At 45.0% G+C, this 15434-nt stretch overlaps 1 protein-coding gene and 2 non-coding genes across 6 annotated transcripts in view; 2 read left to right on the forward strand and 1 right to left on the reverse strand.

Moving 5' to 3' along the window:
• The first annotated feature begins 490 nt into the window (after window positions 1-490).
• Window positions 491-15434, forward strand: part of SFXN1 (sideroflexin 1) — a 47854-nt gene continuing 32910 nt past the window's right edge. The window contains exons 1-3 of one of the 4 annotated variants that reach the window (XM_032260389.1): window positions 604-717; window positions 1890-1994; window positions 14332-14504. In XM_032260389.1, coding sequence (XP_032116280.1) covers window positions 1989-1994; window positions 14332-14504 — 179 coding nt within the window. In that variant the 5' untranslated portion in view covers window positions 604-717; window positions 1890-1988. Of the gene's footprint in view, window positions 718-1014; window positions 1175-1889; window positions 1995-14331; window positions 14505-15434 lie in introns of those variants that run through there. The other 3 variants (XM_032260390.1, XM_032260392.1, XM_032260391.1) reach the window with 3 other exon arrangements.
• LOC116538158 lies at window positions 2894-3027 on the reverse strand. Its single transcript, XR_004263524.1, has one exon. It is a non-coding gene; the product is annotated as a U4 spliceosomal RNA (small nuclear RNA).
• Window positions 12469-12632, forward strand: LOC116538168. Its single transcript, XR_004263533.1, has one exon. It is a non-coding gene; the product is annotated as a U1 spliceosomal RNA (small nuclear RNA).

A 15434-nucleotide genomic window follows, 5' to 3' on the forward strand; every position in this document is an offset into this window, starting at 1 on the left:
AAAAAAAAAAAAAAAAAAAAAAAAAGAAATATTTCTATGTAATTTATTATGTAATTCATCATTTATTAGATTTCATTTGCCCTCTAAATATTCCCAGGTTATCAACCTGGTCCAAAACACCACGATTCCTTTCCCGGATAACCACAGCTGCTCGCTAAGCAGTCTCTCAGCCTCTCTGCCTGCACGTCGCCTTCCACACAGCCTGTTCTCCATAAAGGAGCCGAGTGATTTTTTTAAAGACATAAATCAGATCGTGGCACTAAAGTCCTAAAATCACCTTGTAGCACCAGTCTTGCCAAGCTCCACACTTTAATTGAGTAAATACTGAGTGCATGCATGGATGCTGGCTACGCCAGGCCCTGGGAATGAATAAATGATAAAGGAGCAGTCCCTTAAGAGAAACCCGAATGGAAAACAGCGGCCTCGGCCCGCGCAGAGCCCCAGGCCACCATGAGGTTGGGCTTGGAGTTCCTGGTGGAGCCAGAGCGCGGTCGCGAACCCAGAAGCCGAGGCGCGGGCGTGGGGCTGGGCCTGGACCGGGAGGGCGGGTCCCGGGGCCTCGTGGCTCCTGGGTCCGGGCGCGCGCTCACAGCCCGGCGCGAGGACGCGCTCCGGGGACGCGCGGGGCCGCCGTGGCGGGAGAAGCGCTTCCGGTGGCGGCTGAGGCTGCGCTGAGCGGGACCTGCGAGCGGCGCGGGCGGCGGCCCGGGAGAAGCGGTGAGTCTCGGGCATCAGGCCCAGCCGGGTGGGTGGGAAACGCGAAGGGGGCCTGGCGCAGGCGCGCAGGCTCGGGCCGTGCACCCGCGGTCCGGCTGCGCGAGACCCTGGACTCGGCGGTCGGAAGCCCCTTCGCGGGCCAGGGGTCCCTGCGCCGGGGGATCCCTGCCGTCCTGCTGCCGGACAGCTCCTCGCTTCCAGCATCCCGAGGCCCAGCATCCCTGGGCCTCGTCCCCGTTGGGAAGGGCCCTCCGCCCCTCCCTTGCGCGCCTGGCCGCGCTGTCCCCGGCGGCTGCGTGACGAACCCGCCACGGGAACACCAAGATGGCTGCCTTGGGGACAGCGGCGGCCAGGTGGCCCAGTGTCTGGCCCGACTCTCTGCGCTCTCGATTTTGAGTGCTGGTGCTGGAGGTCGCAGTGGAGGCCACCTGGTCCCTGCCCTAGAACTCGCAATCCAGTAGGTAGGCGATGTGCAAGGAAGTCGATTCTTGGAATAGTGGTTGGTCCCACGGGGACCTTGCATTTTAACGCTTTTCTCCTGAGCTTTGACATCTGTCACAGGCCTCTAACCTGCCCAGAATGACAATAAACAGTCTACTAAGTGCGTGCCAGCTGGCTTAGGTTCATAGATTTTTATGCTCTTCCAGCCCTGCAAGGTATTGGGTGTTGGCTCTACAATCCAGATGAGAAAACTGGGGCTCAGAGAGGTTGAGTAACCTGCCCAAGGTCACATAGCTGGCCATCCATAGTACAAGGCCATCTGAGTCTCAGTCATAAATGCTGCGTTCTCAAAGATGCTTCTCCTTGGCTATGCTGTCTAAAATTGCACCCTCATCCCCACATACACCCTTTGTAACACAAATTCTGGGCTTTTTCTTTAGTGTCTTTTGTCACTAGTTGAAATTAAAGGTGTTTACTTGTTTTCTTGCCCTTGTGTGAACAGGGCCTATTTTGTCTTGCTCAGCCTATCTATCCCCTGCACCTACCGATTGCCTGCACCAGGAAGGCCCTCAATGGATTTTTGTTGACTGCCTGAATGAAAAAGCCTAGATCTGCTTGACTCCAGAGCTTGGGCACTTAGCTACCCCATAGGCAAGTCTTTTCTGAACCCCCATAGCTTTTTACTTGTACATGTATCACAGTCCTAATCCATCTTCTGCCTTGACTTCTAGATTTTGACTTGAGTGCCTCTGGATTCTCTCTTCTTTGTCCATTCCCCGTTTACTGAGCTGCTTCAATGTTCCAGGCGTTGTTATAGGTGCTCAGAGAGTATGCAGGCAAATGAGGGGGCTTTGCAGCTCCTATAGCCTCAGACTTGATACAAGAGATGACAGGGAACTGTTTGGGAGGATGAATGGGGTGGCTCCCAAGAAGTTCTTGGACCTCAAGCAGGTCCTTTCTCCCCTCAGCACCGAGCAGGTGTCTCACTTTCAAAACTGCAGTGTTTGGCAGGGCGGAGCTATCAGCTCCCATCTCAGCTCAGTAGGTATTCAGAGATTAGACTGAGGCTTTCAGACCACATGGATGTTCAGAAAATGACATCTGTGGTTACAGTTTTCAGAGAGGAACCTATATGGCAAAGGGTGTCATTATTCAGGATCAGTGACGTGTTTAGCATGTTCTTAATTTTCTGTAAAAGTTGTATGAAATCCCATGTGGATGGACTCAGAAAGGCACCAACTAGCAGGGAATATCCCTTCCTGCTCCTCACTTCCTGCAAAGAAAGCTGGGAAGACAGGACAGCAAAGGCTGTAAGAGCAGACCCATCATCCAGCTTTGTTCTTGAAGCCTAGGCATCTGTATCCTGTTGTGTAGCAGTGGTGAGCTGCATTCAGTTAGAGTGGAACCATGAGTGTGACCAGTTTTTCCTTTGTGGTTAAAGGTAAGAAATCAGATGTAGTGAATTCATTTTTTAAAAAGGGGAGAACAAAGGGCCGTTGCCCAGAAAGTGAAACACCATTAAGTTAGAAAATGTATCAAACCTACGCTTAATTACACAATCAGAGTTACTAAGTTTTTCTTTAGCGGCTGTTAATTGGTAAAATAGTTTTATAGACTTTGGTATATATCATCTCTGAGTTGATTCTTATAAGTGGATGGTAAAGCTTCATCCGAATGTGTCTAAAACATTAGTTTGTAGTGTTTGTCATTTTTTGCAGGCTGATACCACCATCTCAGATAGAAATCAATAGAATGTTTTTTAACTGATAAGAACATCACCCATCCTAAGATACTGCTTAAGTTTTCAATTAGCAATAATTGCGCCTCGGATAAACTTTATTGGCTATGATACTGCCACTGCACAAAGCTAAGATATTGCTTAAGAAATCCTCACTCATAGTTGATCTTGAGGACTGGAATATGGCATGTTACATGGATGTTTTAAAGTTAATAAAATAGTGGGATCTGCATTGGAGGGGAGGACATGGCAGTGGGAAAGGCAGGAGGCATTGATTCTAGGCAGGCCCCACATCTCCATGCAGGGCTGTTCCTGGAATAGGGAAGCATATGCAACACAAATCCATTGCTGAGTGGAAACACCCTTTGAATGAATCTAATGCTTTGCACAGAATTCAGCTTTCTGATCTATCATTTGATCTCCTATGTGGCCATGCCCGTAAGAAAGGTGTGCAGATGACCAGCCCAAACAGAAATCAGGAAATTTGCTTTTCAGGCTCCTTGAGTCAGTGTGATTGTCCTTTGCAGATGCATCTTCTCTGGCCTCTGAGGGTTCAGAATTGAGTTTCAAAGTCAGATAGAAGAACTGTGAAGGCTGTGTCATCTTGGGCACGGTACTAAATTTCTCCAAGTGGCTCTAAAAAAGGGGAAAATATGTTGGAGGGCTGTCATAAGGATTTAGCAATCTAACAATGCATGGAAAGCCTAGTGTCTGGGTGCTCCATCATGTCCCCCGGACAGTGACAGCAGTGACTGACAGGCTGTCTCATACCTGCCTGGCCCCAGCTAAACAACCTGGGCAATCAGACCCTTTCATAACTCTTTCAAAATACAGTAGTTTTAACCAACAGGTTTCTAGCTTAATAACGTAGTTATCATTATTAATCTTCAGCCAAGATTAAAGGTCTTTGTAACTAATTCCTGATAAAGCACATAAAGCACATTCCCTGCTAACTTGTTCTCTTTTTTTTTTTTTGAGACAGAGTCTCTCTCTTTCACCAGACTGGAATGCAGTGGCGCGATCTAGGCTCACTGCAACCTCCACCTCCCAGGTTCAAGCGATTCCCCTGCCTCAGCCTCCTGAGTAGCTGGGACTACAGGCACATGCCACCGTGTCAGGACAGTTTTTTGTATTTTAGTAGAGATGGGGTTTCACCATGTTGGCCAGGATGGTCTCAATCTCCTGACCTCGTGATCCACCCGCCTCAGCCTCCCAAAGTGCTGGGATTACAGGTGTGAGCCACCGCACCCGGCCTTGTTTTCTACAAAATTTTGGAAAATTATTTTTTTCTCCAGTAGTTAAGCATGTTCTTAGCATGCAGCTAAAAGTTTGAAATAAAGTTTATCTTGGAGATAAATTATTTTTCTGACCTGTTTCTGATCATCTTCAGGAAGCTCAGGCAGCCATTCCCAGCACCTGGAGCTGTGTTTACGCACAGGACTATGGCCAGTGAGGACAGGAGCTTCAACTCATGGAAAACCAGCTTGTTAACAATGATCCCACTTTTGTTTGACCCTTTAATAAAGAGTAATAAAGGCCTCTTATACTCCTCAGTTTGCTAATCCTATCAACTCTATGAGCCAGCTCTTATCTCTGTTTTATAGATGACAAAATTGAGGCTCAGAGATGTAAAGTAATTCACCCAGTCACATGTCTAGAAAGGAAATGACACCATCGGGACTGAAATCTAGATAATATTTGCCTAGGTCCAGTTCTTGTTCCATAGGTTATCAGGGTAGATACTCTGGAGATTATGCCACAGGGCAGGGGGCGTCCATCAGCAGGAACCAGCCAGAAAAAAACAGCTGTGTGTTGGGTCTTTGCAAACCCAGGACCAAGCCATTATTAAGTACATAAGAGGCCTTCAGGGGATATAGATGGCATAAGTTAATTTTGTTTTTGAATGAATAAATAAAAAGACTTTGAGAAATATATTGGGATGAGACTCCATGAAACTATATTTACTCAAAACCTTAGTTAAGAGATTGAATTTAGGCAGTTTTTAATTTCTCTACAGGATTATTCCTGTCCCTTTTTAGGGGTAAACTAATTTTTCAACATATATCATCTGTAAAAAGTCTGTTCATTTAAATGCAGTATAATGTTACAATTATTAACAGTTCCAGATAGCCAACAACATTGCGAGAATGTCTTTGTGTGATAAAACCTTAAAGTCACTTTTCTTCTTAGCATAACTGGCATCAGCCAACCACAAAATTTGAAGTCCCACTTTTTTCTCATACCCCACCAAAATGTCTTAATACCTTTAAAATCCAGATATTTCTTTAAAACCACTCATGAAAAAGATTCTTAGAATTAACACCTCAACCGGCCAAGTACCAGGCAGCCACATGACAGCTATTGAAATAGGCAGAGACCACCTGTCACCAATCATTTCCTTCTAGCGTGTCTGTTCTAGCCCCTTTCTCTTCCCTCTGTGCCCCATTCCACCATGTCTTCAGATCATGAAAACTGAGCTTGCTGGACATGAGAAGTCTGCCAATGTGCCGCTGCATTAACCATAACGTTTTGCTGCTACCTTTCTGCGGTCCTGAAGCCACTAGTAACAGCTCAGCAAGTGCCTCTTCCACAGCTTCCCTGGGTCCCTCTGTGTCTGTGGTGGGCTGAGACCTGTTCCCTTGTCTCCTAGCCTCTCTAAATGCCTGAAGGTACCGCCCCAGCACTCCACAGAACTCTCAAAGCCTCAGGTAGACAGGGCAAAGAGAGCATCCTCCCCACACACTGTCTCCTCACTCTCCCTGGCATTTCACTTGCTTCAGGTGCCGTGAAACTGATGCACCCACATGCTCTTAAATACATTTGGCGTCTTGTGCAGCCTGTCCCTCTGATGGACATTTTTTATTATCCTTGCCGCATCTGCAATGGGAACACAAATATCTTGCTCTCCAAAACTTTCTTTTTGAAGCCTCTGTGGTTTCATGATTATTCACCTGTCCCCAGTGTCATCACAAGGCTGTGCAACATGATGACTTCCTCCAGTGCAGTCTGCAGAAATCCAGAGTTGAGAAGCATCTGTCCAGCACTGTCCCTATCTTAGGTCATGAAAGGCTGTGAGCATTGCTGAAGACACTTCTCAAAAAAGATGTCTGATCTTTGCCCAATTTCAATTCTTGGGCAAGCCCAGGGGCCTTAATTTGCCAGATGGACGGCTGCATTAACCAGACCACGGGAAAACCAAGGCTATTCCTGTACCATTGCCCCCACCCCAGGACCTCGTTCCCACCCCACAGCGGTGCCCTTGGCAGCACTGCCCCATGACCCAGCCGTGCTGATCCATCAGTACCAGGTGTGCAGGGCAGATGCCCTCAGTGCCTCTCTGCCTTGCCCGGCCACAGGGCCAGCCGGTGCACACTAGGATGCTGCGGACCAACCAAGTGGCCCGGTCAGCCCTCACCCTGACCGGGCCACTTGGCTGGTGGAAGGGGGGCACACCCTGGGGATCCCCACATAGCAGCCAAGGCCTAGGGATGCCAGGATCTCGCTCCCTGAGTAGACTCCCGGCACAAAGTGGAGCCAGCCCAGGGCGTGCCTAGGCACACCCTCCTCAGCCCAGGCCCCATGCATAAGGAGCGCTCCATGTTAGCACGCTTGCTAGGCCCCATTTATTTTAGAGACGGATTACTACGTTGCCCTGTTGGGTCTCCAATCTCCAAGGTTCAAGCAGTCCTTCCACCTGTGTCCCAAGTAGCTGGGATTACAGGCACACGCCACCAGGCTCAGTGCTGTTGATTTTAATATGGAATAGGAAATAAGTTTTGGTATTTGTTTTTTTTTTTAAGCAGGACTCCTGTTTTTTAAAAATAGATCAATTTACTTGGAGTGCAAGCTATTCCTGTGCTTGAAGGTGGAAGTAAGCTCATGCGTGAAAGAAGGCTTACCTAATTGAAACATGGGATCATGGTTAATAATTAAAATGTTATCTGATTTGAGATCAGCTGTTTTTGTGAGAGTGCTAATGTGGCATTCCTGGTTAGTCTGTATTTTTTTTTTTTTTAAATTCTGGGAACAGGAGAACACAGATTATTAAACCCAACTGGTATTTCTTATGCCGCTACGGTACAACTTGAAATCCTTAAATAGAGGAAACAGTGTTGTATTCATTTCCTATTGCTGTTATAGCAAATTCCTACATATTTAAGTAGCTTAAAACAACACAAATTAATTGTCTTAGGGTTCTGGAGGTCAGAAGTCTAGAGCAAGTGGGCCTTCCTTCTGGAGGCTCTAGGGCAGAGTCCCTTTCCCTGTGAGGGGCTGCATCTCACAGCCCAGCATCACTTCAACCTCTGCTTGTCCCCATGTCTATTTCTCTGGCTCTGCCTCTCCTGCCTCCTTCCTTCTCTCTCTTTTTTTTTTTTTTTTTTGAGGCAGAGTCTTGCTCTGTCACCCAGGCTGGAGTGCAGTGGCGCGATCTCGGCTCACTGCAATCTCCACCTCCCAGGTTCAGGTGATTCTCCTGCCTCAGCCCCCTGAGCAGCTGGGATTACAGGTGCCCACCACCACGCCCAGCTAATTTTTTTGTATCTTTAGTAGAGACAGGGTTTCACCATGTTGGCCAGGCTGGTCTCGAACTCCTGAGCTTGTGATCCACCTGTCTCAGCCTCCCAAAGTGCTGGGATTACGGGTGTGAGCCACTGCGCCCAGCCTCCTTCCTTCTCTTATAGGGAGCTTTGTGATGACATTGGGCCCACCAAATAATCCAGGATCATCTCCCCATCTCTCAAGATCCTTAACTTAATAATGTAGCAAAGTCTCCTCACCATGTAAAGTAACATATTCATAGCTTCTGGGGAGTAGAATGGGACATCTTTGGCGAACATTATTCTGCCCATCACAAGTACATGCAGTAGAAGCTTCCAGTGCTGTGGTTTCAGTGGATTTGACTGGAATCTGCAGATAAGCAGCTGGAGTCAAGCACCCCTACTTCTTCCCTTGCTGGAAAGATGGGGTGGCTTTGAGTGACATCCCAGAATCTTGATTCTTCCGACTGCAAAATGTTCATAGGATGTCTAAATCACACTGTTGTGAGAAATGAGATAGAATAGTCTCTAACGTTGCAAGATTAGGCCAGCATCTAGCCGAACTCCTTGTATGTAATAGAAATTCTTAAAATGTTAGGGTTCCCCTCTCCATCTCTCTCCGTTTTCCTTGCCTACTAAAGAAAACATTTTTTTGTGAGGCCTCCCCAGCATTCCTGATCACTTGTACTACAGAGTGACCTTAAGCTTTTTGTGTACAGAACTTCATAGTGTAAAGATCACATTTTTATTTAAAGGAAAATGTAGGGAGGGGGCAAGATACAGTTCTCTGCAGACTGTAATTGGTGTCATACTTCAAGAAAATTAATTGGTGTCATACTTCAAGAAAAATCACTAGAAGAGAGTGGTAAATGGAAAGCGGGCCAGTGTCCTGGAGGCTGGTCCTTCTTTGAGTTCTCCCAGACTTTGTTCTGCCATCAGCATCTGCCATGCAAGCTGGGCAAGCTATTTCTCCTCTGGACCTCAGCTTCCACATAATAAGCACATTGGATAAATCATTAAGGCTACCCAGGTCTTATGCATGATAATACTTATATTTTATAGAGTAATCATATTTTTGCCTGGGTGCAGTGACCCACACCTGTAATCCCAGCATTAGGGGAGGCTAGGGTGGGCAGATCGCTTGAGTCCAGGAGTTCGAGACCAGCATGGGCAACATAGTGAAACCCTGTCCACAAACAATACAAAAATTTTAAAAATACAAAAACTAGCTGGGCATGGTGACAGATGTCTGTAGTCCCAACTAGTCAGGAGGCTGAGGTGGGAGAATCACCTGAGCCCAGGATGTCAAGGCTGCAGTGAGCTGCGATTGCACCATGGCACTCCAGCTTGGGTGACAGAGTGAGATCCTGTCCCAAAAAATAAAATAAAAATTAAAAATGAAGTAACCAATTCTAAAATGAGACCATGATGGCAGAAACTTGCCCTAAAGGTTGCCTTTTATTTAGCAAATTAGAGATAGTTTGTTATTAGGAACTAGAATTCTATAAAAGTTACATATTAATTTTTGTTTTGATTATTTATTTTAAGCATAAGGGAAAAATGGTGAGAATCACAGTTAAAAGGGAAAAGAAATTACCTGGTATTCAATTTTCTGAGAAAAACCTGTATCAGATCTCCACTGGGGAACACCACAGATCACCGGGGCCCAAGGGCAGGCACAGGAGGGTAGAGAAGGGTGGAGGGAAGGAAATGGCTCACAGCCTCAGGTACAGCCACAGCCTGGTGTCCATCCAGCATGAGGTCCGCACCCAGAGCGCATGCTGAATCCCATGCCCAGCCTTGTGCTGGACCTCCTGGATCAGAACCTCTAGAAAGAAGATGGTATGTGTCTTTATAAAAAGCTCTCCAGGTGATATTGATGTGTTCCATTGGTTTAGAACCATTGATCTGCACCAGCAGCTTTGCAGGAATAAACAGTTCCCTGAGGAGGGGCAGTTTCATGTATTGTTCCTTCTTGCTACCACCATCATTGCTGTTAAATCTACCTCCTCCCGCTTCACTATCCAAAAATGGGAGTGACCGGCTACCAAGATGTCTTCCTTTTGGCCAGTCTGGCTACGGACAGACCTCTCATCTTTCAGGCTGCCACCCTCTCCTGGTTTTGCACCCGCCCGTCACTCCCCAGCCCACTTTGCTGTGCCTTCAGTCCTTTCTGACCTCTTCACACCAGAGTCCTTGGATCTCTTCTCTATTTACCTTCACTTCCCTGGTGATCTCATCACGTCTTATGACTTTAAATATCATATCTGTCTGACAGCTCCCACAGAAATCTTCAGATTAGACTTCTCCCCAGAACTTAGACCTGCTCCTGCTGGACATCTCCACTTGATGTCTCAAACTTATTTCATGCAAATCTGAGCTTCCTGTCTTCTCCCTAGGCCCTCTCCTGCTCCAGTTTTTCTAACCAAATACCTTAGGAACCATGCATTTTCTTTCTCTCACGTCCCACGTCTAAAGTGTGAAGAAATCTTGCTGGCACCATTGAAGAAATACCCAGAATTCCAGTACCTCTTGCCACCTCTGTGCTGCCCTGGGCTCTGTCGGGATCTCTGCAGTAACCTCGCAACTGCTCCTCCTGCTTTGACTCTTGTCTCCCCACTGTCTGTTCTCCACACAGCAGCCAGAGAGAGCCTTTTAAATTGTGAGTCCGTTCATTTCAGTCCTCTGATCAGAACCCCCCAATGACTCCCATTTTCTGCAGAGTAAAATGCAAAGGCCTTGCGGTGACTACACAACCCACATGTCTGACTCCACCCTTAAACCATTACCTCTCTTACCTCCTTATCTCCCATGGCCCGCTTCCTCACTCCACTCAGCTCACATTTTCTTACTATTCTTTGAAGACGCCAGACGCATTTCTGCCTTAAGGTCTTGGTAACGCCTTTTCCCTCAGATATCCACATGATTCAATTCCTCACTTTCCTCTGATCTTGCTGCAGTGTTACTTTCTCAATGAGACCTGCCCTGACTACCCTATTTAAAAATACAGCCCCTGCTCATGATGCTTCTTATCCTGTTCTGGGTATGTTTGTTTGTTTGTTTGTTCGTTCGTTTTCCCCAAACCATTCACTGCCTTCTAATGTGATGAATAGTTTACTTATCTTTTGCGGTTTTTTTTGTTTATTGCTTGTTTTCCTTTCACTCTGCCATGCCAGTGTCAGCTCCAACAGGGCAGGAATTTTTGTCTTCTTTGTTCACTGATACAGTCCAAGAGCCTGTCATGTATGTAATAGGTGCTCAATAAATAGATATTAAAGATAGCAGCAGTTTTTTAGACCTTTTAGAAAAAAAACAAAGCTAACAGATTTTTTTCTGCTAAGAATTTATTCTGTTATGCGTTTGAACTATGGTCTACTTGAAGGTAGGAATTCTATCTTTTATTGGTCCATTCAGAAATGGGAGGAAATCAGGCTCGATTATCTGTCTTATTCAGTTATATGATTACATATGGCATTTATTCGATGACCTCTAAGAATAGAAACAAATGCTGAGTAATACACGTAACTGTAAGTTCAGAATGTGGCTCATGGACAGGGGCCAGTGTGTGAACCCACCTGCTTGAATTCCCCTGCACACCCTGCAGGTTGCTAAGATGCCTCAGCAGAACCCAAGCCTCTGTAGACAAGCCTGAAAAGTGCTGCTCTCTCATGTATGAACTGGACTCTTTGCTTTTTGTAATACATTTGATATATTCTAATTCTAAATTTAGACATGTCTCCATACAATGACACATTTCTTGTATCCCATCATGGTGTAGCAAGAAGGAAGAGACTGTACAACACAGTAAACTCCCCTCCTCAGGGAACTATTGATTCCTGCAAAGCTGCTGACACAGATCGATGGTTCTGAACCAGTGGAACACATCACAGTCGCCTGGAGAGAGCTTTTTAAAAAGACAAATGCTATGCTCCTTCTAGAGATTCTGTTCCAGGAGGCCCAGCACAAGGCTGGACATGGGATTCAGCCTGCGCTCTGGGTGTGGACCTCATGCTGATGGGCACCAGGCTGTGAATGTATATGAGGCCATCAGCCATTTCCTTCCCCACACCCTCCTCTACCCTCCTGTGCCTGCCCTCGGGCCCAGGTGAACTGTGATGTTCCCCAGTGGATATCTGATACAGACTTTCTCAGAAAATTGAATACCAAGTGATCTCTCTTCCCCTTGAACTATGATACTCACTATTACGACCACATCCCTGTTTCCTTGGAAACTACAAAGTTAAGATAGACTTGTCATATCGTGTCCAAAAGTTTCCTAATCTGAAACTCTGCACCTGGGCTGGAAACCCAGGACTCTTTCTGTGTCAAGAGTGGGATGTTTCATTCTTCTCGTTATGATTGCAAGTAGCAAAGTTTCTGGCCCTCTGTAATGATAGAGAACAAGATTTCTCAATGAGATAAGAAAGCAGTGGTCACTCAAAAAAAAAAAAAGAGAGAGAGAACTATTACAATACCATATAGCTGCATTGTGACCCAGGGGAAATAGGCTTCTCATTAGCTTTGTAGCTGGCTTTCTCTGTGTCTGTTACCGCAGCTTGCTTAGGAATAGCAGGGCTGATTTTTACCTTCTCACTCTCACCGCCCTACTGCTTTCCATACACTAGATTGCTCACATCTGTAGACCTCACGTGCTCAGTTTCGAGCCTGTGGTCCATGATATGTGTTAATTGGAGATTTTGAGAAAGTACACCTTACAAGAATGCCTAGCATTCACATCCCAGATCTTAACATACCTCAGAACCTGGAAAGCACTAAAAAAGTAACTTAAAGGAAAAGTGACCTGGAAAAGAGAATTACAGTTAAAGCTGGTATGAGAAATGTAGAGAAGGGAAACAGGTGTAAGTAAGCCATGGTTTGAAGACTTCATAGTGGTTAAAATCCTCTGGCCTGCTAATATCATGCAGAGGGAGCTAGTCTGAGGAAATCACCAGCTGTAAGGAAGAAAGATGCACAGACAGGGATAAGCATTATGTGCCATGATGAAAAACCAAAACCACTTAAGCATTAAGGGTGATACTTACCTGGCAGGGGAGATACCGTGATCATGAAGGTGGTTTTCCCAGGGCGAGGCTTATCCATTGCACTCTGGATGTGCTGACCCCTGTGATTTCCCCAAATGTGGGAAACTCGACTGCATAATTTGTGGTAGTGGGGGACTGCGTTTGTGCTTTTCCATGCTAAAAAATAAATGAAATGAAATTAAAATGAAAATGAAAAAAAACGTTAAGGGTGTAGTTATATATCCAAAATGAATAGTGACCTCAAGGATGCTCATTAAATACGTACACAAAAATCAGGATCTTAAAATATACAGTGTGATATCAACTAATTTTTTAAATTGTATAATAACATGTATAGAAAATGTCTATGAGGAAATGTACCAAAACATTAACAATTATTTCAGAGTGCCTGGATTATGGGAGATTTTCTTTCTTTATTCTTTATTTTCTGTAATAAGCTTGTATTTTTCAGAATACCACAGTAAGCATTTATTATAACAATACAAGGCAGTTCTAAAATAAACATGTATTACTCAGAGAAAGAAATTAATTACTTTTGGAAAAAAAGTAATGGCTCTTTAGCCAGAAAATAAAAATTTTATTTTTATTTTTATTATAATTATCCTAAACATAGGATAATTATATGCTACAGAGTTACTCATATTCACGGGGCTCTGCGAATGTGTTTTTCCCACTATGTCCCTGGTGGCTTGAAGAACGTAATTTTTAATTTTTGATTGGTGGTTTATGTACTAAAGAAGCCTAAATGAATTTGCTTCTTTTTTAGTTGTGTAATTTTTAGCATGTAAACCTTTTTTTTATCATTAGTCATTTCTCCTAGTAGGAATAACAATTTTCGTGGGCTTTAAACAACTTTAGTAGTTTGACATTGGTTGTTTCACTCAAAAAAATGGGTTCAAACTTCAGATCCTGTTACTGTTATTATTATTATTATATATTTTTTTGAGATGGAGTCACTCTGTTGCTGGCTAGAGTGCAGTGGCACGATCTCAGCTCACGGAAATCTCTGCCTCCCAGGTTCAAGCCATTCTCCTGCCTCAGCCTCCAGAGTAGCTGGGATTACAGGCACCCACCACCACACCCAGCTAATTTTTGTATTTTTAGTAGAGACAGAGTTTCACCATGTTGTCCAGGATGGTCTCCAGCTCCTGACCTCATGATCCACCCACCTCAGCCTCCCAAACTGCTGGTATTACAGGCGTGAGCCACCGTGCCTAGCACTTATTATTTTTAAATTTTTTGTTCTTAGAGACATGGTCTTACTTTGTCACCCAGGCTGGAGTACAGTAATATGATCATAGTTCACTACAGCCTCCAACTCTTGGGCTCTAGTGATCCCCACACCCCCCTGCCACCTCAGCCTCCTGGGATGCTGGGACTATAGGCATGCACCACCATGCCTGGATAATTTTTTAAAATTTCTTTGTAGAGATGAGGTCTTGTTATGTTGCCCAGCCTGGTCTCAAACTTCTGGGTTCACGGGATCCTCCTTCCTTGACCTCCCAAAGTGCTGGGAATACAGGTGTGAGCTGCTGCACCCGTCCTAAAACTTTTCATACCTTTGTTTTCTCCAGAGTAATTCTAGGTATCCAACAAGTGCATATTAAAATACTGTGTACTTATAAAGAGAAATATGTAGGAAATGATTGAAATTTAGTGAAGATCCATTGAGATTTATAGACAAAGTTAGCTGTGAATTTAGATGGCCTTTTTGCCATTTATAGCAAAATTATCTTTATAAATAGGATTGTATGTAAATCTTTACTTGAAAATTTAGGGTGACTCTAAAGTTTCTAAATATGTAGTGACATTGTAAGCCTTGCACGAACGAACTTGCCTTTTTGACCCTTTGCAGTCTGGGACCATGTCTGGAGAACTGCCACCAAACATTAACATCAGGGAACCTCGATGGGATCAAAGCACTTTTGTTGGACGAGCCAACCATTTCTTCACCGTAACTGACCCCAGGAACATTCTGTTAACAAACGAACAACTAGAGAGTGCGAGAAAAACAGTACATGATTACAGGTAACATTGATTGTCACGTTTTTTTAATTTAACGTGTAACTAGATCATCATGCTAGGCTGTTATCTTTAAACCTTTGCTTAGTGATTTTACAACTTCTTTTTTTGCATTGGAATTCTTTTGACCAAAAAAAAAGGAAGAAAAGAGTAAGAAGACCTGCTGCATCCGCCACTACTCACCCTTAACAAAGATGCCTAGGGTTGACGGTCACCCGACAATGAGAGTCGTCCCTCTTGGTTGTAGGTACCAATCCCCTTTTCCTGGCAGCTTGCCTCCTGTTCTCCAATAGCACCACTCCCTCCACCCTGACATCCACAACCCCTCCATGCATTTTTCTGTCTCTGAACAGAAACAGCATTATGCAAAAACAAATTGCTGAGAATCAGGGGTTAGTTGGTTCCTTCCAAGTTAACAGGCCCAGTGAGTAAAACCCTGTAGGTAGGAGCTGAGATGGAAAGCATGCGGGTGGTCGTGCCTGCAGGGATTGCAGATGTGGGATGCATGCGGTCAGTTGAGAGAACCAAGCAGGAGGGAGGAGGAGATGCTACCAGTGTAGAGATCGTCTAAGGCAGCAGTTGGCCTTTTTGTGCGTAAAAGATCATCTAGGAACTATTTCAAGCTTTGTGGGTCTCTGTCACATATTATTGTTAATTTTTTATTTATTTATTTATTTATTTTTAATTCTTTTAAAAAATGTGAAAACCACTCTTACCGAGCAGGGCACACAGGCCACGACCAGTAGTTTGCTAACACCTGCACTAAGGGAAAGTCAGCCCAAAGCAGGGGATCGGATTGTTAGAAGCTATGTCCCTAAATGTGCCCAGAAGTGATACATCGGGAGCAGGTCCTTGACTGTCATCTAAGTAGAGAGGGACCCGATGACAGTCATTAAGCACTGAGTCTGGGCTGGGCATGTGGCTGACGCCTGTAAT

The sequence above is a fragment of the Sapajus apella genome, unplaced genomic scaffold (genome assembly GCF_009761245.1).
Source record: "Sapajus apella isolate SASKATOON/1434 unplaced genomic scaffold, GSC_monkey_1.0 scaffold117, whole genome shotgun sequence".
Taxonomy (NCBI): Eukaryota; Metazoa; Chordata; class Mammalia; order Primates; family Cebidae; genus Sapajus; species Sapajus apella.